The 21,100-nt window shown below is 42.9% G+C and overlaps 1 protein-coding gene across 3 annotated transcripts in view; it reads left to right on the forward strand.

Moving 5' to 3' along the window:
* MCF2L2 (MCF.2 cell line derived transforming sequence-like 2) overlaps window positions 1-21,100 on the forward strand; it is a 219,257-nt gene that overhangs the window by 59,043 nt on the left and 139,114 nt on the right. For all 3 annotated transcript variants that reach the window (XM_036350596.1, XM_036350595.1, XM_036350594.1), the window contains exons 4-10: window positions 633-723; window positions 3,497-3,616; window positions 10,691-10,807; window positions 11,928-12,077; window positions 16,882-17,006; window positions 17,574-17,688; window positions 18,136-18,255. In XM_036350596.1, coding sequence (XP_036206489.1) covers window positions 633-723; window positions 3,497-3,616; window positions 10,691-10,807; window positions 11,928-12,077; window positions 16,882-17,006; window positions 17,574-17,688; window positions 18,136-18,255 — 838 coding nt within the window. The remainder of the gene's footprint in view (window positions 1-632; window positions 724-3,496; window positions 3,617-10,690; window positions 10,808-11,927; window positions 12,078-16,881; window positions 17,007-17,573; window positions 17,689-18,135; window positions 18,256-21,100) is intronic.

The raw sequence follows: 21,100 nt of genomic DNA on the forward strand, positions 1-21,100 counted from the left end.
CAAACAGAGAAAAAAAGTTTTCCCTTGTAGGACTTCAGTTTAAAAGGATTTTGTGAGAATATTGTGGGGTCTTAAGAGGAGACCAGGCAGCTTCCTTTTGGTCTTAATGAAGATACCTTCTCACACACATGGTTTGCTGGCCGTTTATGGCCAGGCACTGGGAGGGAGTTGTTTTTCCCATTGACCCGTGTTATTTCTGAGCACCTCTCGGAATGACCCCTAGGGAGGACATTGACAGCTCCCTGAATGCCAGTCTTGGGAGTGGGGAGATGGCAGAGCTCCGCCTTGAGGTCCTCCGCCTACACTGGGACATGTGGTATTCAACTGACACTTGCATCTTCTTTCAGGCATGAGCATGTGTGCTCTTGGGTGTTTCATACTTTGCCAGCCAGAAACAGAGGCCGTGAGAGGGTTTGAGACACCAGCTATCTCTGTGCTGTTTAGGCTGCCAGCTGGGATGAGGAGATGGTTCCTTTGTCAGGGAAGCCAGACCCAGTTATTCCCTTGTGCCATGCAGGGCGTTTACACATGATCCTGGAGCGCCATGGAGGCTGTAGACTGCATCCCCTGAGGAAACGCCCAGAACCCGTGTGTCTCACCTGGTCTCTGACACTGACCTCCCTCTTTTGCAGTGTGGAGGCTGCCGGCATCGGGTTCGTCATTGTTATCGACAGACGAAGGGACAAGTGGAGCTCCATAAAAGCATCCTTGACACGAATAGCTGTAAATATTTATTTTTGTGCTTTTTTAAATAAAAGTAATTTACATATTCTATTCAAATTATTTCATATCAAAGTCACAGGGAAAAGGTGATTATTTTATGCCAAATTTTGGGAAGGTCTTTGTTATGTCACACCCATATCCTCTCTGCCACCTGAAGGTCACTGCAGAGAATTCCTTTCCATGTCAGAGGCTTCCTGAGTCTCTCTACTTTACCTCTTTCTGTGGTCATTGAAGAGGGGTAGGTAGAGAATCCTGGGAAGTTAATGCCCCAGGAGTGACCTACAGCTATTGAGTCATAGAAGTTGGTGGATAAATACCCCAGCTTCAGTGGGACACTTCTGAGGTATATTCCATATAGCATCTCAGAGGCTTTTAGCCCTTCAAAAAAAAAACAATAACAAAAACCACACAAAGTGTTATTGATTTTTAGAGAGAGAGAGGTGGAGAGACGGACTGAGAGAGAGAAACATCGATGTGAGCGCAGAACATCGATCTGCTGCCTCCTGCAATCCAGGCATGTGCCCTGACCCGGAATTGAACCGGCAACCTTTTGGTGCATGGGGATGACACTCAACCAACTGAGCCACACCAGCCAGGGCCTCCCAGCCTTCTTGCCCAGAGCAGGCCCTGTTTTGATGTATTGGCTCTCTAGCCATCACTGTCTCGCCCCCGCTCCCCAACTTCCTCATGTGCTGCCTGGGATCGCCTCCTCAATAAACTCTTTATACCCAAATCCTGTCTTAGAGTTTACTTTGGGGGCCACCCACTTTAAAACAGTCTTCTTTTCAGTATTCAAATTATTTTTTCACATATCAGAAAGACACAGGCTAAGCCAGACAAAATGATATTTAAGTAGCTTGATTGAAGGTGTACTTACTTTTGGCATTAAGTTGTGCAACCTTGGATGGGCTTCCTTTTTTATCTCATTAGCCTGATTTTTATCCCTGTTTGTTGCCTTTTAGCAAGTAGATGTATCCTTTCTCTGTAGGGACCTCAGACCAGAGAACTCGGTCACATGGGCAGGCAGAGACACCACAGGGCAAACCATGCCAGCATTTCCACCAAAGCATGGACTCCCTGGGGCAGTCAGGACTGGCCGAGGAGGATGGGATGTGGCAGGGTGGTAATGTGTGTACAGAGGCCCAGGCAGGAGAGGGACATTTGAAGTCTCACCTATGCCTCCTTGCAGAGGCAGTCACACACACAGATCTGCACGCACACAGCGTTTCCCTCAGATTGCTGTAGAGCCTCAGCCACACACCAGGAGTGTCTCTGCTCATGTCCTGCTGTGACATAACAAAACGCAAGGTTCTGTTTAGGACGTTGCATTTCAAACATGGGAGAAGGGAAGTCTCCCTTCCTTTGTGCGTGGATTGTTTGACCTCGCTGGTTTAGTTTTGGTTACAGGATTTTTGGGGGAGGTCACTACAACGATGGTTGATGATTTGGACACTTGACAGCACCCATGGCTATTCCAGAGGTCTGACCTCTGAGGAGCTCTGATTTCTCAAGGTCCATAGCAGACACTTGAATCATCTAATACAGTGGTTCTCAACCTTGGCTGCACATTAGAATCACCTGGGAATCTTTTTAAAATCCTGATTTCTGGGCCTCATCCTCCGGAAATTCTGTTTCTTTGTTATGGAGTGAGGCCACAACATTAGTAACAAAGAAACAGAATTTCTGGAGGATGAGGCCCAGAAATCAGGATTTTAAAGATTCCCAGGTGATTCTAATGTGCAGCCAAGGTTGAGAACCACTGATCTAATACTTGAGACTAATTTGTCCAAGAATCACATCGATCACTGTATGCATAAAAGATACCGTAGTGCAGGATCCCTGGCTACCAATCAGAATCTCTTCATGCACTTATTGAAAATACAGATACCTGGACTTCATTTAAGTCCTAATGAATCAGAACATTCCAGGGCAAAGGCCAGATACTTTTTTCTAAAAAGCACCATGGGAGGTTGCTTTTGGGAACCACTGGAAGAATAGAAAGCCACGAGGAAAGGAAGAGTGAGATTCTTAACTTGGCCACTAAGTTGTTCTATGAATCTGAGTTATCTCATTTTTTAGGACCTCAGCTCAAGATGAAGACAATGCTTCCTGAAAGCAACATGGCAATAACATGCATCAAGAACCCTAAAATACTAAGCCTTTTACTCAGTAGTTCTTCCAGGAAGCTATCTTAAAAACATGTTCCAAAATATGGATAAAGGTGTTCATTTCAGTGTTATTTCAATAGCAAAAATATGGACAAGCCTAAATCACTAGCAATAAGTAATAGTTAAATAAATTGTGCACCCATGAAAAATATTTCTAAATAATTTTTAATATCAAGCATAAAAGCTCATGGTATTTAATGAAAAGGGTAGGTTACAAAATATTTCTATAATATGAGTTTAACCATGATAAAAATGTTTAAGCAGAGAAAATAGCTTATAAGTAATTCAGTTAAAATATTAAAAATGGCTATGAGATCATAAGTGGTTTTCTTTTTCTAATGTATAATTTTATTTCCCAACTTTTCAATAAATAGTATGAATTGTTTTAATAATCAGAACCATTTTTTGTGTGTTTGATTTAGTTTGGTTTTTATGGAGTGGTTTGGATTATCTGATCTCTAAGATCTCTTTAGCTCTGAAATGTGAAATGTATTCAAATTCTTTGGCATCCATGGTGTCCACCTTAACTTTGTCATTTGTGATCTTAGGCAAGAGGAGTCCAGTGAATGTGATATTTACCCTGACACTTTTCATGACCCTTCCAGGTAGCATTTCCTGGAAACTTGCAGCTCATATTCATCCTTCGTCCATCTCGCTTTATCCAGAGGACAGTCACTGACATTGGAATTAAATACTATCAAGATGAATTTAAAATGAAAGTACCGGTGAGCATGACCTTTTATCTTGTCTTCATTTAGTTGGGGCAAGTGGAAAAGATGGCACTGGAGCTGTTTTTTAAAATATATATATTTTTATTGATTTCAGAGAGGAAGGGAGAGGGAGAGAGAGATAGAAATATCAATGAGGAGATTGGCCACCTCCTAAAGGCCCCACACTTAGCATGGAGCCCATAACCTGGGCATGTGCCCTGACCAGGAATTGAACTTTGACCTCATGGTTCATAGGCCTTCACTCAACCCCTCAGCTACGCTGGCCAGGCTGGATGGAGCTGGGTGTTTAAGAAGGTAGGACTCTACAGGCAGAGAGGGAGAGAAGGACATCTGGGCAGAGGAAGCAGTGTATGTAAGGACTTGGAGGAAGGAAGTACACTTCCTTTATGTGAAGTTCAGGGGGGAACCCCTTGTTGTAATATATATATATATATATATATATATATATATATATATATATATATATATGATAGTCTTTTGAAAGAAAAGGTAGAATAAATGAAATAGGTCTTACATATAAGGATAAGGGTCTGGACTTTATTCAGTAGGCAATGGGGATCCAGTGAAGGTTTTTGAGTTGAGGAGTGACTTAGGTAAATGGTACTGGAGTCACATAACTCTGAAGGTGGGTGTCCAAGACTATAGAAGGAGATAAAAGGATGGAGAGAAATTGTAGTAGTATGGGTGAAAGAAAATAAGGATCTAAAATATGGGGGTGACATAAATATAGGCAACTATAGAGTGAAAATAAAAACCAAGATTGTGGTACTTATAAAAGGAAATCAAACTAAAGATTTTACCTATAACTTTGGCAGATATGTGGGGATAAGGGCCCATTCATACTTTGCTGATAGAAATGAAGTTGGTAATAACAAATATGAAGGACTAATTGGCAGTATTTATCAAAATTACAATGTAAACACTCTTTGACCTACCTGTAAAAGTTATTCTACAGATACTTTCATACATGTGCACAAAGCTACAGATACAATAATGTTCATTACCAAATTGTTTGTAATAGTAAGTAATTGGAAACAGCTTAATGCCAAACAACAGGGAATGATTAAATAAATTATAGTCTACCCAATTGGTTAAAAACTTTGCAGCTATTGGAAGTGGTAAGGTATGGTACAAGCATAGTGGAAACAGTTGGCAGTTCCTTATAAAGTTAAACATATACTTCACTTATGACCCACCCAAGTGAAATGAAAACATATGCTTACAAAAAAACATGTACAAGAATGTCCATTAGCAGGTGAATGAGTAAAGAAATTGTGACATAGAAAGGTAAGAACTGTAAGATTTCACTTATATGTGGAATCTAAAAACAAAATGAATGAATAAACAAAACAAAAACCACCAAAAACCAGAAACAGACTCATAGATACAGAGAAAGAAACTGATGCTAGAGGGGTGGGGGTGGGGCTATTGGTGAACAAGGTGAAGGGGAATAAGAGGTACAACCTTCCAGTTACAGAAATATCATAATAACTTTGTCTGGTGACAGATGGTTACTAGACTTATCATGGTGATCACATGGTAAGGTATATTAATGTCTAATCACTATGTTGTACACCTGAAACTAATATATTGCATGCCAACTGTACTTTAACAAAAAATAAATTAAAGCCCTCCTTGAGTGTGGCTCTTCCTAAGCCTTAGGAGTACCCTAATTAAGTTAATAACAACGTACCTACCTATATAGTTTAAGTTTAAAAAATTTGGCTCTCAAAAGAAATTTCAATCGTTGTACTGTTGATATTTGGCTCTGTTGACCAATGAGTTTGCTGACCACTGCCCTAGCTGGTTTGGCTCAGTGGATAGAGCATCGGCCTGAGGACTGAAGGGTCCCGAGTTCGATTCCGGTCAAGGGCACATGCCTGGATTGTGGGCTCGAACCCCAGTAGGGGGCATGCAGGAGGCAGCCAATCAATGATTCCCTCTCATCATTGATGTTTCTATCTCTCTCTCTCTCCCTCTCCCTTCCTCTCTGAAATCAATAAAAATATATTTTAAAAAATAAATTAAAAAAGAAAGTGTGGCATATTCATATAATGAAATAACATTAAGCACTAAAAAGGAGTGAAGTACTGATACATGCAACAGCAATGGGTGAATCTCAAAAATATTTCCTTGAGAGAAAGAAATTAGACATTAGCAAATACATACTCTGATTCGTTTTATATAAATGAATGAATATAAAGTTTAAGAAGAGGCAAACTAAGCTATGGTAGATAGAATATCGAACAGTGGCTGCTGTTAGGGTATGGTTGAGTAGATATTGGAAGGAAGTGTTAGGGAACTTTCTGGGAAAATGTACTACATCTTGACTGGATGGTGTTACATGTGTGTACCCTTAAAGTCTGTACATTTAAAAATGTAAATGATATACCAATTGAAAAATGTAAAAACAAAAAAATAGAAAAATAAATAAGATAAATCTATAGTATTATAGATAAGTTTCTAATATATATTTTTTGTTTAGTTGGAAATAATGTCAAACTCATGAAAACAACTTTAAGGATAAGAATAGTGCAAAGAATATTTCATGATGTTTACCCAGATTCATTTACCGGGTAGCATTTTATCCCCACTTGCTTTATTATTTGTTACTTGCTTCTACACATTATTATATAGATGTGTACATCTCTTCAGATATAGTACATATTATATTATGCTTTTTAAAATATATTTTTATTGATTTCAGAGAGGAAGGTAGAGGGAGAGAGAAATAGAAACATCAATGATGAGAATCATTGGTCGGCTCTCTCCTGCACACCCCCTACTGAGGATCGAGCCCACATCCCTGGCATGTGCCCTGAGAGGGAATCAAACCGTGACCTCCTGGTTCATAGATTGAAGCTCAACCACTGAGCCATGCCAGCCAGTCCATATTATATTATGTTACTATAATCAATACATGCATTACATTAATATCCTAATATATAAAAAGCCAGGGGCCATCACAACCGAAACAACCAGATGAACAACTGAACAGCAGGCTGCGTGGGGCGACCAGACTGGTTGGGGGGACAGTTGTGGGTGACAGGCCATTGGAGGGGCAGTTGGGGGCAACCAGGCCAGAAGGGTGGGGCAGTGAGGGGCAACCACGTCATCGAGGGGGGGGGGGGGGGAGTGAGGGGTGATCAGGCAAGCAGGAGGGGGCAGTGAGGGGCAATCAGACCGGCAGGCAGGTGAGCAGTTAAGAGCCAGCAGTCCAGGATTGTGAGAGGGATCCCAGATTGGAGTCGGACATCCCCTGAGGGGTCCATGAAAATTCATGCACTGGAGGAGGGGGTCCCTCAGCCCGGCCTGCCCCCTCTCTCAGTCTGGGAGCCCTCAGGGGCGGGAGGCGACCTGGCAGTCAGGGGAAGGCAACACCCCCATCACACCTCTGCTGCTGCTACTGCCAGCAGCACAAGCCTCGGCCGGCCCTGGTTACCTGAGCCTCGGGCCAGCCCTGGGTGGCTGGGAGGTTGAGGGGACTGGGGGACTCTGGAGGCAGGTGTGCAGCAAGGCTGTGCCTGCCTGGGGGTGGGCCTGGCCTTGCCACGTGCCTGCCACCCCAGCTGGGCTGAGGGAACTAGGCACCGCCATCTTGTGGCTGTGGGCACTGCCATCTTTGAGGGCGTGGCAGTCAATTAGCATATTCCCTCCTTATTGGCTGTGGGCGCCACCATCTTTGCAATGGTGTGAGGGTCAATTAGCATATTCCCTGTTTATTAGATAGGATGTTAATACTATATAATATAATATAATATATAATACGTACATAAATATATTTATCTCTACATACTGTAAATAATATATTACATATATATTACATATATATACATATAAAGATATATACATACATATACATATATGTAGTAAGTGATTGAGACAAATCTAATGCCCCCAAACAAGGAATTTGAACTGAGCATTTGACCAAATGTCATGTGTTTGTTTCCCTGGTTGTGTATAAAACACACCTCTCCACGTGACAGTATGTACACAGATACTAGTACATATGTGATTTATGCCCTGCTTCTCACATGGTGCATCTATATACTAAGGAGAGAATGAACACCTGCTTTATCTTGACACTATATCTTTAGCTACTTCTGTTTGTGGTAATGTATTGATTCCCAAACATCATAGTTTTAATTTTAAACTAAAATCAACTTTTTTAGAAAACTCTCAGTCAGCTAAACTATTGGCACATTTAGCAGGGTATTTTTTAATGCGAAAAGTTTATTCTATAAGATAAACTTACAGAGAAGATTGCATTCTCCTCACAGCTCTGCTGTGCCACAGAATTCAGAGTCCTAGGTTACCATGCTGATGGAATCAATCTTCAAAATATATTTAGTTCTTTTTATGACAGTTCAAACTGTTTGTTACTTTCTTTACTTTGTTAGTAAAACGTTATTGTGATATTAGCACTTTACTGTGTAGCATCCTGTCCTCTCTTATTATAACACTAGAGGCCTGGTGCATGAAATTTGTGCACGGGTAGGGTCCCTAGGCCTGGCCGGCAATCAGGGCTGATCTGTGGGGTGACCGGCAGGGCGATTGTGGGGGGGTGCTCCCACTGGCACTCTCCTTGGTTGGCCTGGGGCCTGTGGGCTGGGGGCAGCTCCTACATTGAGCGTCTGCCCCCAGGTGGTCAGTGCGCATCATAGTGACCGGTCGTTCTGCTGGTTGTTCCACCATTTGGTCGATTTGTATATTAGGCTTTTATTATATAGGATCTCCCTGCTCATTTCTAGTGAGATAATAGTTATATTTTCACAGGTTGAGTGAGGGGAAAGGAGTTCATTTTGCCTGATTCTTACAAGAACCAGGTGGACCGGGATGTAATGGTAGTTAAGTGACTTAGCCTTGTGCCTTTCTTTAGCCAAGGAGAGGGTTGCTCTGAAATAGCAAAGGGTTTCTGAGAGCCGGTTGCTGGCACCTATCTATTCTAAAACAGCTATCCTCATAGCAGCCTGAGAAAATTATGTGAAGTGACTAAGGCTAGAGTCATACAAATTGGTTTCTTAACATGGATTGTGTGACAGAATACAGGAAAGGTTTCTTTCATAATGGTATGATCACAGATCTCCCTGAAAGAACAGCTTTAAGCAATTATAGATAAGAGCATAAATGTATAATGAAAAGGTATAGATACATTCTTAATCTATAGCAGCTGTTCTAAGAATGTACATGTTGGATATGGTTCAGTAAAGCTGGTGGTGCCCAGGAGGAACTGAGAATGAGCTTGAAGGAGGAAGTTCATTATACTCACAGGTCTCAGAGAGGGAGTCACCTCATGTCACTGAAGCCCACAGGGGAAGCCCTGGTTTTGCTCAGAAGGCAGAAGCAGGATGAAGGGGAAAACCTAGATCAGAGTCTTTATTGGGGTTTCCTTGGGAAAGATGAGAAAGCGGAGTCCTGCCAGTGAGGTGGCACGGAAGACCTGGGCCTGGAACGATAGGTTTCTGAAACTCCAGGCTGTGGGGCAAAGTTATTTCTGCCCAATATGATGTTTCATAATGCTATTTTTAAAAAAATCCCAGTATTACCATAGCTGCTGATGTCCTGAGAAGAAGAAAATTATTTTTTCACTTGATAATTTCCTGTTATGTGTCTTATAATTTCGAATTGTAGAAAGACTAAAAATGTTTTTGAAGCTCCAAAAAGTGGTTTAAAATTTTTAGGGAAGAAAGACACAGATGGATTCACATTGTTTTTCCGTTTTCTTTTTCTCCTATTATAAAAATATTTTTTAAAATTCCCAAACTCTTTCTCAGAAATGAAGGAGAAAGTCCTGGGGCCAATGAGGTTAACAGTGTGCTCTGTGCACTCACATCCCACTAAACCTTAGTTCCTTGAAGGCAGGGCTGTCATGCTTGCTATTTTATCCCTTGGAGCCTGGCATTTATTAGAAGTTCAGTGCATATTTGTTGGATGAATACATCAGTTTTGTTTTTACCTATAGACTTTAGGCCCTAACTTAATATTGTTTTCATTCCAAAGTGGACTTATCACTTGACTAATACGATATAATAATAGAAGAAAGCCTGTATTCTTTTTAAAGATTATATTTTTATTGATTTCAGAGAGAGGAAGGTAGAGGGGGAGACAGAGAGAGAAACATTAATCAGGTGCCTTACATACGAACCCCAGCCGGGGATCAAACCCACAACCTGGGCATGTCCCCTGACTGGGAATCCAGATGATGACCTTTCCATGCACAGGATGACAGTCAACCCACTGAGACACACCGGCCAGGGTGAAAGCCTATATTCTTATGTTCTCTGACCAAGAATCAATTTTCAAAATAATGAACAAAGAGTGAAGAAACATAAGGTCATTAGGTGAAGGCATCCGGGGACACATTTCAGAGATAGGAGGGAGGGGCCCATGCTTCCGATCAGGAGTGACTAGGAGGTGTGGTGTATGGCCTGAGACAGAGAGCCAGGGCCCTGCCTGGGGGCAGTTTGGACTGTGTCACCTTCCTCTAGATGTGTGGGCATTCGCACACAGGTGTGTTCATCAGCAGGATTGTTAATTTATGAAAACCCCCTCCCTGTTACCTCCGAACCTCCTCCATAAGGGTAAATTGGGGGTACATCAACATTCTTCATGGGAGTGCATCAATGCAGTGACTCTTTTCAGTGCACACTCCTCAGTTGGTCCCTGTTTTCTAATTTTATTTTGATATTCACCGGCCCACCCTTGATTGGGGTTCTCATCACAGATGTTTAGGTCTCAGTACAGCGCTTGATTTTGGTGGCTAACGTGTAGACCTTAACCTCAGAACTTTGGACAAAAATTCACTTCAAGCAAGACCTGACTTCTAGGCAGCTTAGAACTGAGCTCCCTTATCCAAGTCGCTGTTTTGTCTCAGACTCTTCAACACTTTGGCTGGCGTTGTTCTCTCAAAGACGGGAAGTGGAAAGGGACTGTCTCTGCTGGACATCATAACCATTTTGGATATAAATCTCCGAGAAGGCAGAGTTGAAGTGCTACTTAACTGTAGAATCCAGATGAGCTACTATTTAATCGTCTGTGAGGAATATATTAATTTGTTTCCTCTTATAGATCGTTATGTTAAATTCTGTCTCTGACCTTCAAGGCTACATTGACAAAAGCCAACTAACAGAGGACTTAGGGGGAACTCTGGAATATCGCCACAGCCAGTGGATCAGTCATCGAACTGTGAGTACCAACTTGTGTGCTGTTTTCAGTGTCTCTCCGTGTTTTCTTGAAGACAGGGTTGATTAAGATCAGGTGTTGGGAGGTCATTGCCTATGACTACCTACCACTGGGGAGGTTGGGTTTTCCAAGCCACAGGCAGGGAGAAAAGTAGGCTGAAGGGAAAAGGCTGGAGTTTCTCCTGCTGACGCCCTTCACCTCACCTCCTTGTCTGGCATGGGAGTCTTGGGGACTCGACTTAGAATGCACCTGGGGAATTTTCGAAGAGCCAAAACCCTCCTACAGCTCAGAGAAGTTAATTTATTTGAGTTGGGATGGGTCTCCGCCATTCGTGGCTCACAGAACTCCCCAGGTGAGTCTAATGTATAGACAGACAGGAAGCTGTGAAAGCACCTGACTTATATAGGGTCCTATTATTCATATTTGTGGAAATTATGCTAAACTAGAAGGGTCAGAAATACTGAGGAAAAAGTAAAATTGAAACTCACCAGATAATGTGTTTCTATAAAAAGTTGTCATGCCCCTTCCCCTGCTCTTTTAGCCCCTATGCCCTTGAAAAAATTAGGTTTTTTAAGCAAAATCAGAAGCTCCATGCCCACCCTGATGGCAACATGTGGTGTCAGCACACCTGTCTGTACCTGGTCAGTTTGGAAGCAGGTTGCCCAACACCTGAACGACATTTAATTAGGTACGAGCATTCACCTTGTTTTAGAGCAGTGGTTCTCAACCTTGGCTGCACATTAGAATCACCTGGAAATCTTTTTAAAATCCTGCTTTCTGGGCCTCATCCTCCGGAAATACTAATGTTGTAGCCTCACCCCATAACAAAGAAACAGAATTTAAAGTAATGTATTAAAAATCTAGCAAATGAAGAAAGAAAGGTTGTGGGCTCGATCCACAGTTGGAGGCGTGCAGGAGGAAGCCGATCAATGATTCTCTCTCTGGATAAAATACCTTCCACTCTGGATTATTGAGCTGGTAGACAAAGGTAGAGCACTGAGTATAATACTTGGCCTTTTGTAGGTACTCAGAGAATGGTAGCTAATCCTCCTGTCCTTCCATGAATAAAGCATATTGGTGAATGTTAATCCCACCACACTGTTATGATTGTGTGCCCTCCCAGGCCATCGAAAACTTTGCCTTGACCTTGAAGACCACTGCCCAGATGCTTCAGACGTTTGGGGCCCGCCTGGCCGCAACAGAGCTGCCCAGAGGCGTGCCATCTACTGCAGAGCTGCTCATGTCCCACACAAAGCAGCGGGACAAGCTGCAGGTGAGTGGTCAGTGGCCTCCCACAGTCCAGCCTCTGTGCCAGCAGATGGTCAGCCTCCTGGAGAGAGCTGGGAGCAGAATTAAGTCCTCTTCTCCCCTCTTCTCCACTGACTTGGAAGTCACGGAACATCTTCCGCCTTTGGCGGTGGGCGTTATGCGAAGAGAAAACCTCTTTGAGACTGGATGGTGGGTGTAAAAGGATTGCAGTTAAGACCTGTGAGAAGCATCCCAGCAAAGGGAAACTCATTTCAGCTTTGTGCTGGCGAGATGAGGTGGGCGAGCATCCCTTCAAAGGCAGCTCAGGACAGAGCAAGATGCAAGAGGCTGAAAGTGCAGTGAGAGCAGGGAGTCAGCTTTTGAAGCATAAGCTTTTCTGGGGCTGTTGTGAAATCTGGGGCTGCCTACCAAGCTGACAGACTGCTTCACTTTCCCAGGGATGTGTCTTTTTATTTGGGGAATAATTTGAGGAAGAGGACTAGGGAAAATGCTCTGAACTGGGTTTAAGGAGAGGCACCGATTAAGTGATTCACAAAAAATACGTCAAGAACTGGTTTTATGAGTTGCCAACGAGGGAGCTTGGCAGGTTCTTTCATGCAGTGAAGGGAAGTCTTCCTGGGGCTGACTGCATGGGTGTCAAGCCCTTTTCTGCCTCCAGAAACACAAACAGACCGAATGTGGAATCTATTATTTCATAGAAGACCAGAACTCAAGAGGGCAGCGAACTGAGGATTAGCTGCCTCAGTTCATTAGCTGCCTCAGGCTGAGACAGCTCAGCATTGCCTGCACTCCTGCTGCATGGAGCTTGGGAAGAGCTGAACTCTCGTCTGTGACCCAAAATCTGCAAACATGCTTTGCTAAGTGGTTGTTTTATTTGTTCATTTATTCAACATTTATCAACTACTCAACACTACCTGCCAGGAAAACAAATAAACAAAGACTGCAAACTCAAAGAACCCATAGTTTAGTTCGGGGAATCTCAGAGTCTCATTAATGAAGCAAATTAATGCTTCCATGTGTCAGGGAGCACTGTTTAATTCTCTTTTTAAGGAGGTTGCTATTGAAAAAGAGTTCAGAATCTATCCCCAAGATGACTCTGAGCCACCAAAAGATCTGGCTGGGAACTGTGAAAGCTGGAAAACATCCTGGAAGCATTTAGATAATTTTCCCTAAAAAATATCCCTTAAACGGTTGACCTTTTTCTTTGCCCAAGTTCACCTCCCATGATTCTTGGAAGAGATGGTATGGGGTGCAGAGGCCAGGTCTAGGGTGCCTCTGCGAAGTTTGCCAGAAAAGGGTTGGTGGTCCCAGCCCACAGGTCATAGACCCTGGGAGCCTTCAGAGCGGTCAGCTGGTATACCTGAGTGATGTTGAGAATGTGGAGCATGTCAGGAAGGCACTGGGCACCGAGCTCTGGGCCTGGGCTCATGAGCAAGTGTGCTCTCTGCCTCGATCCAAGGATGGTTTGGAGAGGTTGCAGGGCAGAAGCACTGAGGTGACAATGTGGTCAATCGGGGAGGCCCTTGGGGAAAAAGTAAAACATTTTTTATTTTAGACGAGGACACGTATCTGAGGGGTAAAATCAGCTAGGGAGGTCCTGCTGTATGTGCAGTGAGAGTTCCTGGGAAAGGCAGATGGATGGGTGTTCCATCATGTCTACACAGGCAAAGCAGTCCACAGAGGGAAGGGGAGGGAAAGAACCACCCTCCAAGATGAAATAAGGCCACTTCCTTGGGCATGGCGACAAGCTGTTGTTGGTATTAAAACACAACCCTGCACAAAGAAGGCTAAAACTTCCCTCCGATTATGTGGTGGAATAACTTTGTAGATCCACATAATTTGCGGTATTGTCTGACATTGGTAAGAAATGACTTTGTACGCCGTCTTATCTCAATTTGGTTAAACACCAATGTCTAACCAATAAGACAAAAGAAAGGAATTTAAGAGAATCTATTTAATTAGCCTTTTAGTAAGAAAGTAAATGCAAAGTCTTACATAAACTAAACTGTTATATTACATTTATATTCTGTGCTGCCCTAAAATCTTGGAAAAGACCTATAATTATTTTAAGATAAAATTCCCAAAGAGTTTAATATGTCCATGTCTTTATCTTGAGTAAGAGTATTAATTGAATTTAGATTAAAATATAATTATTCTGTCTTTATTTTGCCAAGTAGTATTAATTATCCCTTTAAAGACAACACAGAGGGTTTTTTAAAGCCTTTTTGTGATTGCTAATTTTTGATCTAACATAAATTTTAATTTCTTGGTTCCTTATCTTATAAATTAGAAGCAGAGATACCAAGATAATTAAACTAGAGTTACATTTTTCCTTTTTTTCCATCCAAAAATGCTTTAAAGAGAGAAAGGATTTATATTTTTAAAAATAATACATTTAAACTTTTATTAAATGCTTAGTAGCTTTTATGGTTATTTAAACATATTATTTTATTCTTATTAGAGCATATTACTTATCAAATGGTCTATAAATAACTAAATAATTTTTCCATTTGGAAAGCACCTTTTCCAAGTGAAAAACCAATATAAGATTCATTCCTCAGAACTGTGAATTTTTAAAGCTTTTGGAAGCAGTTCACAGAAATAGACAGTTTCTCTCCTGAGCCCCCAAAAGGTGATTCTCGCCTCCTTTCTGGTCTTATTTAGGCCAGAAACACAGGGCATTGGCCTTCCACACTTAGGTGCTTTAGTTAACTAAGACACTGTACCATGTGTTCATTAAAAGAGGGTAAGATTCTCATTTTCGTTGTTGTTGCTAAAATAAGTTTAACAGACCCATAGGCCTTTTCTCATCATGCAAGGAGAAAGGGGAAAGTGTCAGTGGTCCTTCAATCATGTGATAAGCAATCTTTACAAATATGAATACTGCTTAGTATACAGTATTTGTTCCATTCAGTATTCATTCGGTTTTGTTCAGAGATGACAATTCCATCAATATTACCAAGGTAACAAATAATCAAGAAGACAATCAGAATTACATAGCCTCTAGAAATAACCTAATAGTCTTAGGAGTTTTTAAGAATCCTTGGTTCAGGCATTCCAGCGAACCTCTCAGCCTGCAGCCTGCCTGGTGCCTGGGCACTGGCCTCCCCCTGGGGCCCCAATATGCATGAATTCACGGAGGTACATGAATGGATAACATTAGCAAATGGTATTGGAACAGTGTATCTCTCTTCCAATCTCCCCTGGCAATCAATATGCCTCTTCTTTGTTGGGCCCCTCCACCTTTCCTCCCAATTCTGCATCATGCACACCTACAGACACTAATTATGGCTAATAATGGCTAATGCCAGAATATTGCTGGAATGCTGGAAGCTCAGGGGCAGTTAAGAAACTGAGTGAGAAAAGAAGCCAGGACTCTTTTTAGTGGGTAAGAAGAGGAGGGAAAAGCTATGAGTACTACTAATGAGTGCTTCCCCCTCTCCCAGGCTTATCTTGTCTATTCACCTGTAACCTGGTTTCTTTTAGACTATTATTAACTCATCCAACCTACAAATATTTCATGAACATTGATGAGATAAGAAGAAATGAGGGCTGATACCTAGAATGGAAAAGAAGGGGTATGTCAGTTGTCAGGCAGAAATACCAGCCAAGTGGCCACCTTGAGGCATTACCTGCAGTGGAGAGAGCCACAGCAGGGCTAGGTCAGAGAAACCAAATCTGTCATGAGGCTGAGAGTGGACAATGGAAGCCTTCAAGTGCGTGAATATTGGAGTGGGGTGGGAGACAAGGAGCAAAGGCATGCGGTTGAGAGTGCCGGCCTTCTTTGTGACCAGAGTGAAGAGTATAAAACTCCTCCCACAGGGAATAAGCCGGAGGCTGTGTGAAGGCTGGAGGTGGCTAGGCCTGGAGGAAGAGAGGCAGTGTTTATGTGCATAGATGTGACTGTTCTGTAACTACGGGACTTTCACTCTCAGCATACCAGACCAGCATCCTGTGTGACCCAGGAGTCAAAACCAGAACTCCTGGGAGCAAAGTTCTAGGCCAAGCTTCACCTCTTTTGCCTTGCCCTATGGTTAATGCTCAGGGCATTGAGACGCCTGCCCTGTGGGAGCAGAGGACAAGAGCTGTTGGATTTGGAAGGAGCTAGCCTGACGCTTCCCCAATTGCAAAGCTCTAGGTCTCCATGTACAAAGAGCAGAATAGAGTTGCCTTGGAAGTATGACTCTTTCCACATCAAACTGAAATTGCCATCCACCTCTGCCAAGCTTTTTGGAAGGCAGCCACGCTAATCACTGTGCCACCAGCGCTCCTTGCCGCACTTTTTGGAAGTAGGTGGAAGGAGAGGCAGGTGTTCCTTGATGAGACCAGATGAAGTTTCTTTTGTTTGTTTGTTTTTCTTTTTCTTTTTTTTTCTGGTTAACTAGCAATTGTTGCATTATTATTGCGTGGCAGTTCCCAGCATTTAACATTCAATATCTGTCATTTTCTTGTTTCTGGTCACTGTCTTGGATTAGAACCAGTTTTCATTAACTAATTTTGCTTTTAATTTACAACAGCTTAAGATACACACAAAACTTAACAGCTGTAGCTTTTGGAGAGGGAAAGTCAATGGGCTGTGGACAAAAAACTAATTTTCCCCCCATATATATCCTTTTGTACATTTTTAATTTTGTCATGTGTAGTATTACCCATTAAGAATAAATTAATTAATTTTATAAATCTGCAGCTTGAATTGTTAGCATTTAATTCCCTGAATGAAAGGTATACCATTCTCTGTACTCCAAATCTACCAATGATTTTTTTCCCATTAATTTCTATTAAGAGAGACTATATTTCTCTTTCTGTAGGATGAGCTAAAATTACTTGGAAATCAAGGGGCCACATTGCTGTCATGTATTCAACAACCAGCAACCAAAAGTCCCACCAGGAAACTCAGTCCCAATCAACTTGAGAATGTAGCTACCATGGAAAGGTGAGTGAAGGTGGAATATACTTTTTTAGGAGAGAATAGCACTAGATGATCTGAAACAACCAAGGACAGACTAGAACAGCTACTCTTGGGTCTTGTTAGGGTCAAGAAAGAATAATATTAGAGGCAACAATGGGAAAACGATGGCACCCATCTGGCATCCAGCTATAGAGATATTTTTATGAGAATGCCATCCCGTCCTCCTGTGAAATGCTGTCATCCCAGGATTTCAGGGGAGGTGGTAGCATTGGCTGAGTTTCATTTCCAAATTACAGTTTGTCTGGGTGATGTGCTTTGTCAAAGAAAAGGCACAAAAGTAAGGTCACCGGGGGCATATTCTAAGCATTGCCGCTGAAGCAAAGTTTCTGCCTGGCAGGGAAGGTGTCCTGGAAGGTATGGGAAGCAGTGGGACCATGAGAAAGTCATAGGTGACACAGACTTTCATAATAAGGACGTTACCACAATTTAAAACACTGACTAAAGACATAGATGTTAGCTGCATAAACCTACACAGACTCCTGTGGAAATGAGAGTTAACCACAATGTCTCTTTCTCATTCTTTCTTGACAGGTTACTAGTTCAGTTGGATGAAACAGAAAAAGCCTTTAGTCGGTTTTGGTCCAAGCACCACCTGAAGCTTAGTCAATGCCTACAACTACAGCACTTTGAGCACAATTTTTGTGAGGTGTTTTTTTCTTGTTTCATAGAGCTTCCTTTTATGGTTCAGTGACCACCAGTTCTCTCGTCTGCCTTGAACTCTGGGTATTGGGGTTTCTCCCCCCCCCCACCCCACTATACCAGCCCCCTCTTTCCTCTCAGACATCCTCTTCTCACTTTTTCAGTGGGATAGTAATGTTCTAGAATCCAGTTTCCCTGTTGGCATACATGGTATTTCAGTGATGGTTTCTCTTCTTTTCTGATTGGTAATCTGTTGAATGTAGCTTTACTATTCCATCTATATGTGTCTCAGCAACCACACCCCACCCCTGCTTAATCTGAAAGCTAATGAGCTGCGTATCCATTGGTCCTGAATCCTTTTAGGACTTTTGAGTTTTCTTAGAGTTCAGCAAACCTCCACCTCCAGGTGGGTGCTCATTGGCTTACTTCTGGACTGTTCTAATGTGTCTTGTAGGTTAAGCTTGCCCTGGACAACTTGTTGGCAGAGCAAGCAGAATTTACAGACATCGGAGACAGTGTGATGCGTGTGGAGCGACTTCTTAAGGAACACAAAAAACTGGAAGGAAAAGGCCAGGTTTGTTTTTTTGCCCTTTTTGTGGACTGGGGAGGTAGTCACTGTGGACAGTGACAGATGATGCCCACGCATTGTCGGAAGGTTGCCAAAGGACACAGGAATGCCCAAAACCTGGCCTGTCAGTCACCCCACTCCTACCCAGGTCTCCAAGGAGATATGCATATGAACACCTGTGATGAGTAATGCCTGCCCTGCAGAGTGCTATTTAGGCTGTGAAGCACCCCATTGAGACTGGAGGCTCGGATGGGGTGAGAGCTCTGGGTGGCCCTGCCCTCTTTAGGGTGTCCCTACCAGTGGAGGAGCAGCAGAGTAGGGGGGCAGGTGACAATGAGCACATTACCCACTGGGCTGGATGTGGAGGTCTGGGCTGGGGGTTGGTGGTAGGGAGGGGAAACTTCAGAAGGGGAAATCAGAAAAAAAAAAAAAAAAAGAAGAACAACTAGTTTGTGACAAGCAAGACAGGGAAAAGGGGGAAATGGGTTCACATAAGTTCTGTTGCTAACAGAGTTGGCAGTGCTTTCTTCTTTCTCAGGCCCCAAGAGCTGTAAATATCAAACTTGCAAAAGAGGGTGTATTTCTCAATTCTCTTAACAGAATTAAACAACTTTCCAGATCTTCACACAGGTCAGCACTCAGCAGTGATTCTATTCTACTACATTTGGCTTAGTGTGACTCAAGAACGCTGTCATCTCCTGCCAGGGAAGTTCCTTTTTGCTTTCCTTTGATTAGCTTCTCTATATTTTTGTTTCTTGGGGAGCAAGTACTCTATGGTTAGCACTTCCTTTCTGAGCTAGTCTAGAGGCATGTTTCCTGGGTAGTAATTTTGTAGTACTAGATCTTTGCTTTTCCAAGTGCAATCCTCTGGCGAGCAGCATGGATATCACTTGAGTGAGAACTTGTTAGAAATATGGAATTTCTGGCCCCATCTCAGAATCAGAATCTGCATTTTAATAAGATCCCCAGGTGATTGAATGCACAGTACAGAGACATATTCCCTTATGAATAGTAACAAATGTAAGTGAAGGCCACGCTGGTTCTAAGAGCTGTCAGTTGTGGATTCTGAGCTGGAGGTCTTCTGCACCTGCGCAAACACCCAGACCCACCTGTGCACCAACTTTCACCCAGGAACCCCATCCTTCCCTAGTGTGCAGTTCTTCTGCTGTCCATGACCACTGACAGCTAAACACTTTTGTGTTGGAGGCACAGTCATCAGAAATGTTTATCAAACAATGAAGGGATACAATTTCATGTATCAGATATGTCTTAGTTTCTCCAAGATAGTCCCAATTTTATGTAATTTTAGTTTTTTTCAAAAGAACTCCTTATTAAATGTAGATACTATGTATTTTCATGTATATACATTTATATATTAGAAAAAAAAGCTTCATCAAGCAAGCCCAGTGCCTTTATTTTGAGCTTGAAAAATTTGCCCTTAGCTACCGTGAAGGTAGCTACCAACCTACCGGGTATTCCTTGCCCAAGGTTCTGTGATTATGGTGGTGAACCAGAAAGTCAAAACCTTGCTTTCATGGAGCTTACATTCTACTGGAGAGAGACAGAAAAGGGAAAAGTAATCCTGTATAATAAAAGCCCAGTGACTGAACCGCGGAATGACTGGAACAACCGGAACAACCATGGCCCCTTGCCCCAGCCGGCTCTGCCCCTCAGCATGCCCTCCCAATCCTATTGGGGGCGGGGGGTAGGGCCAGGCGGCAAACCTTCTGCAGCCCCTCGCCCCTCGCCCCTGCTGGCCCTGGCCCCCAGCGAGGCAGGCTGGCTGGACCCTACCACTGCACAAATTCGTGCACCGGGCCTCTAGTCTAATAAATAATGGTATTAGATAGTAGTAAGTGGTATGAAGAAGATAACAGGATTTCATAGAAAGGGATTGGGGCTGCTACTTGAGCTAGGGTAGTCAGGAAAGACCTCTCTAAGAAGGTGATTTTTGATCTGAGAGCTGGAAAGCCATGTAAAGATTTGGGGGATAGCCTTCAAGGCAGAAAAGCTGCAAATGCCAGGTCTCAAGGCAGGAATGAGGTTAGTGAGTTCAAGGAATGCAGCTGGAGCAGAGTCAGCCAGGTCAGAACAAGGTGGGAGCAATGCCTGTGAGGAGTGGGTTTTATTCTCAACCTAGTCAAGTTTCTCAGCCTCTCTGAACATAGCCCCTCATCTGAAATAGTAATTCCCACCTCACAGAATCCCTGGGAAGACTGAATGAGTTAGGGCTGTAGTGAGTACGTGGAACATAGTAAGTGGTCAGAACTCAGAAGCTATTATTATTATTCATTCATTTCAGCAGAGGGATCTTCCAGCCATGCAGCAGTGGCTCCTAGTGTATATTATGGAACGGGAAGCCATTGCAGGGTGCTCTGGATTGTGTTTTAAATAGTGGGGATGGGTCTGCATGACTGCATCCACATTCTCTCATCTGCCCACCTCCTTGGACTTGGGATCCTTGGTACATACTTTAAAGATCACTGACTAGAGCTAGGAGTACAATCTGTGGTCATGGGACATAGCAGTACTCTGTGAACCCATGACACATCTTTCCTAGACAGAGTTCTGGAACCAGCTGAACTAACCCACTGCAGGCAAGCCCAGGCAGGCTGGTTTTACCCATCTGTGCCTTGCTTACCCTGTCTTGTACTTATTTTCTAAAGGATGCAGTAGATCTATTCCCCTGCATTTGGGTGAACTGAGTAAAGCTATCTCCTCATAACCAGGTGCCAGTTTTCTAGGAGGCATTGTTTCTTCAGATGAGAAGGGCTTGGCTAATCTTCCCATTTGTTCTGTCAAGTGTTAAGGAACAAGGTGATATCTGGCTGGAATCTGTCGAAATTTGTTT

This window comes from Myotis myotis, unplaced genomic scaffold (genome assembly GCF_014108235.1).
Source record: "Myotis myotis isolate mMyoMyo1 unplaced genomic scaffold, mMyoMyo1.p scaffold_m19_p_2, whole genome shotgun sequence".
Lineage (NCBI taxonomy): Eukaryota > Metazoa > Chordata > Mammalia > Chiroptera > Vespertilionidae > Myotis > Myotis myotis.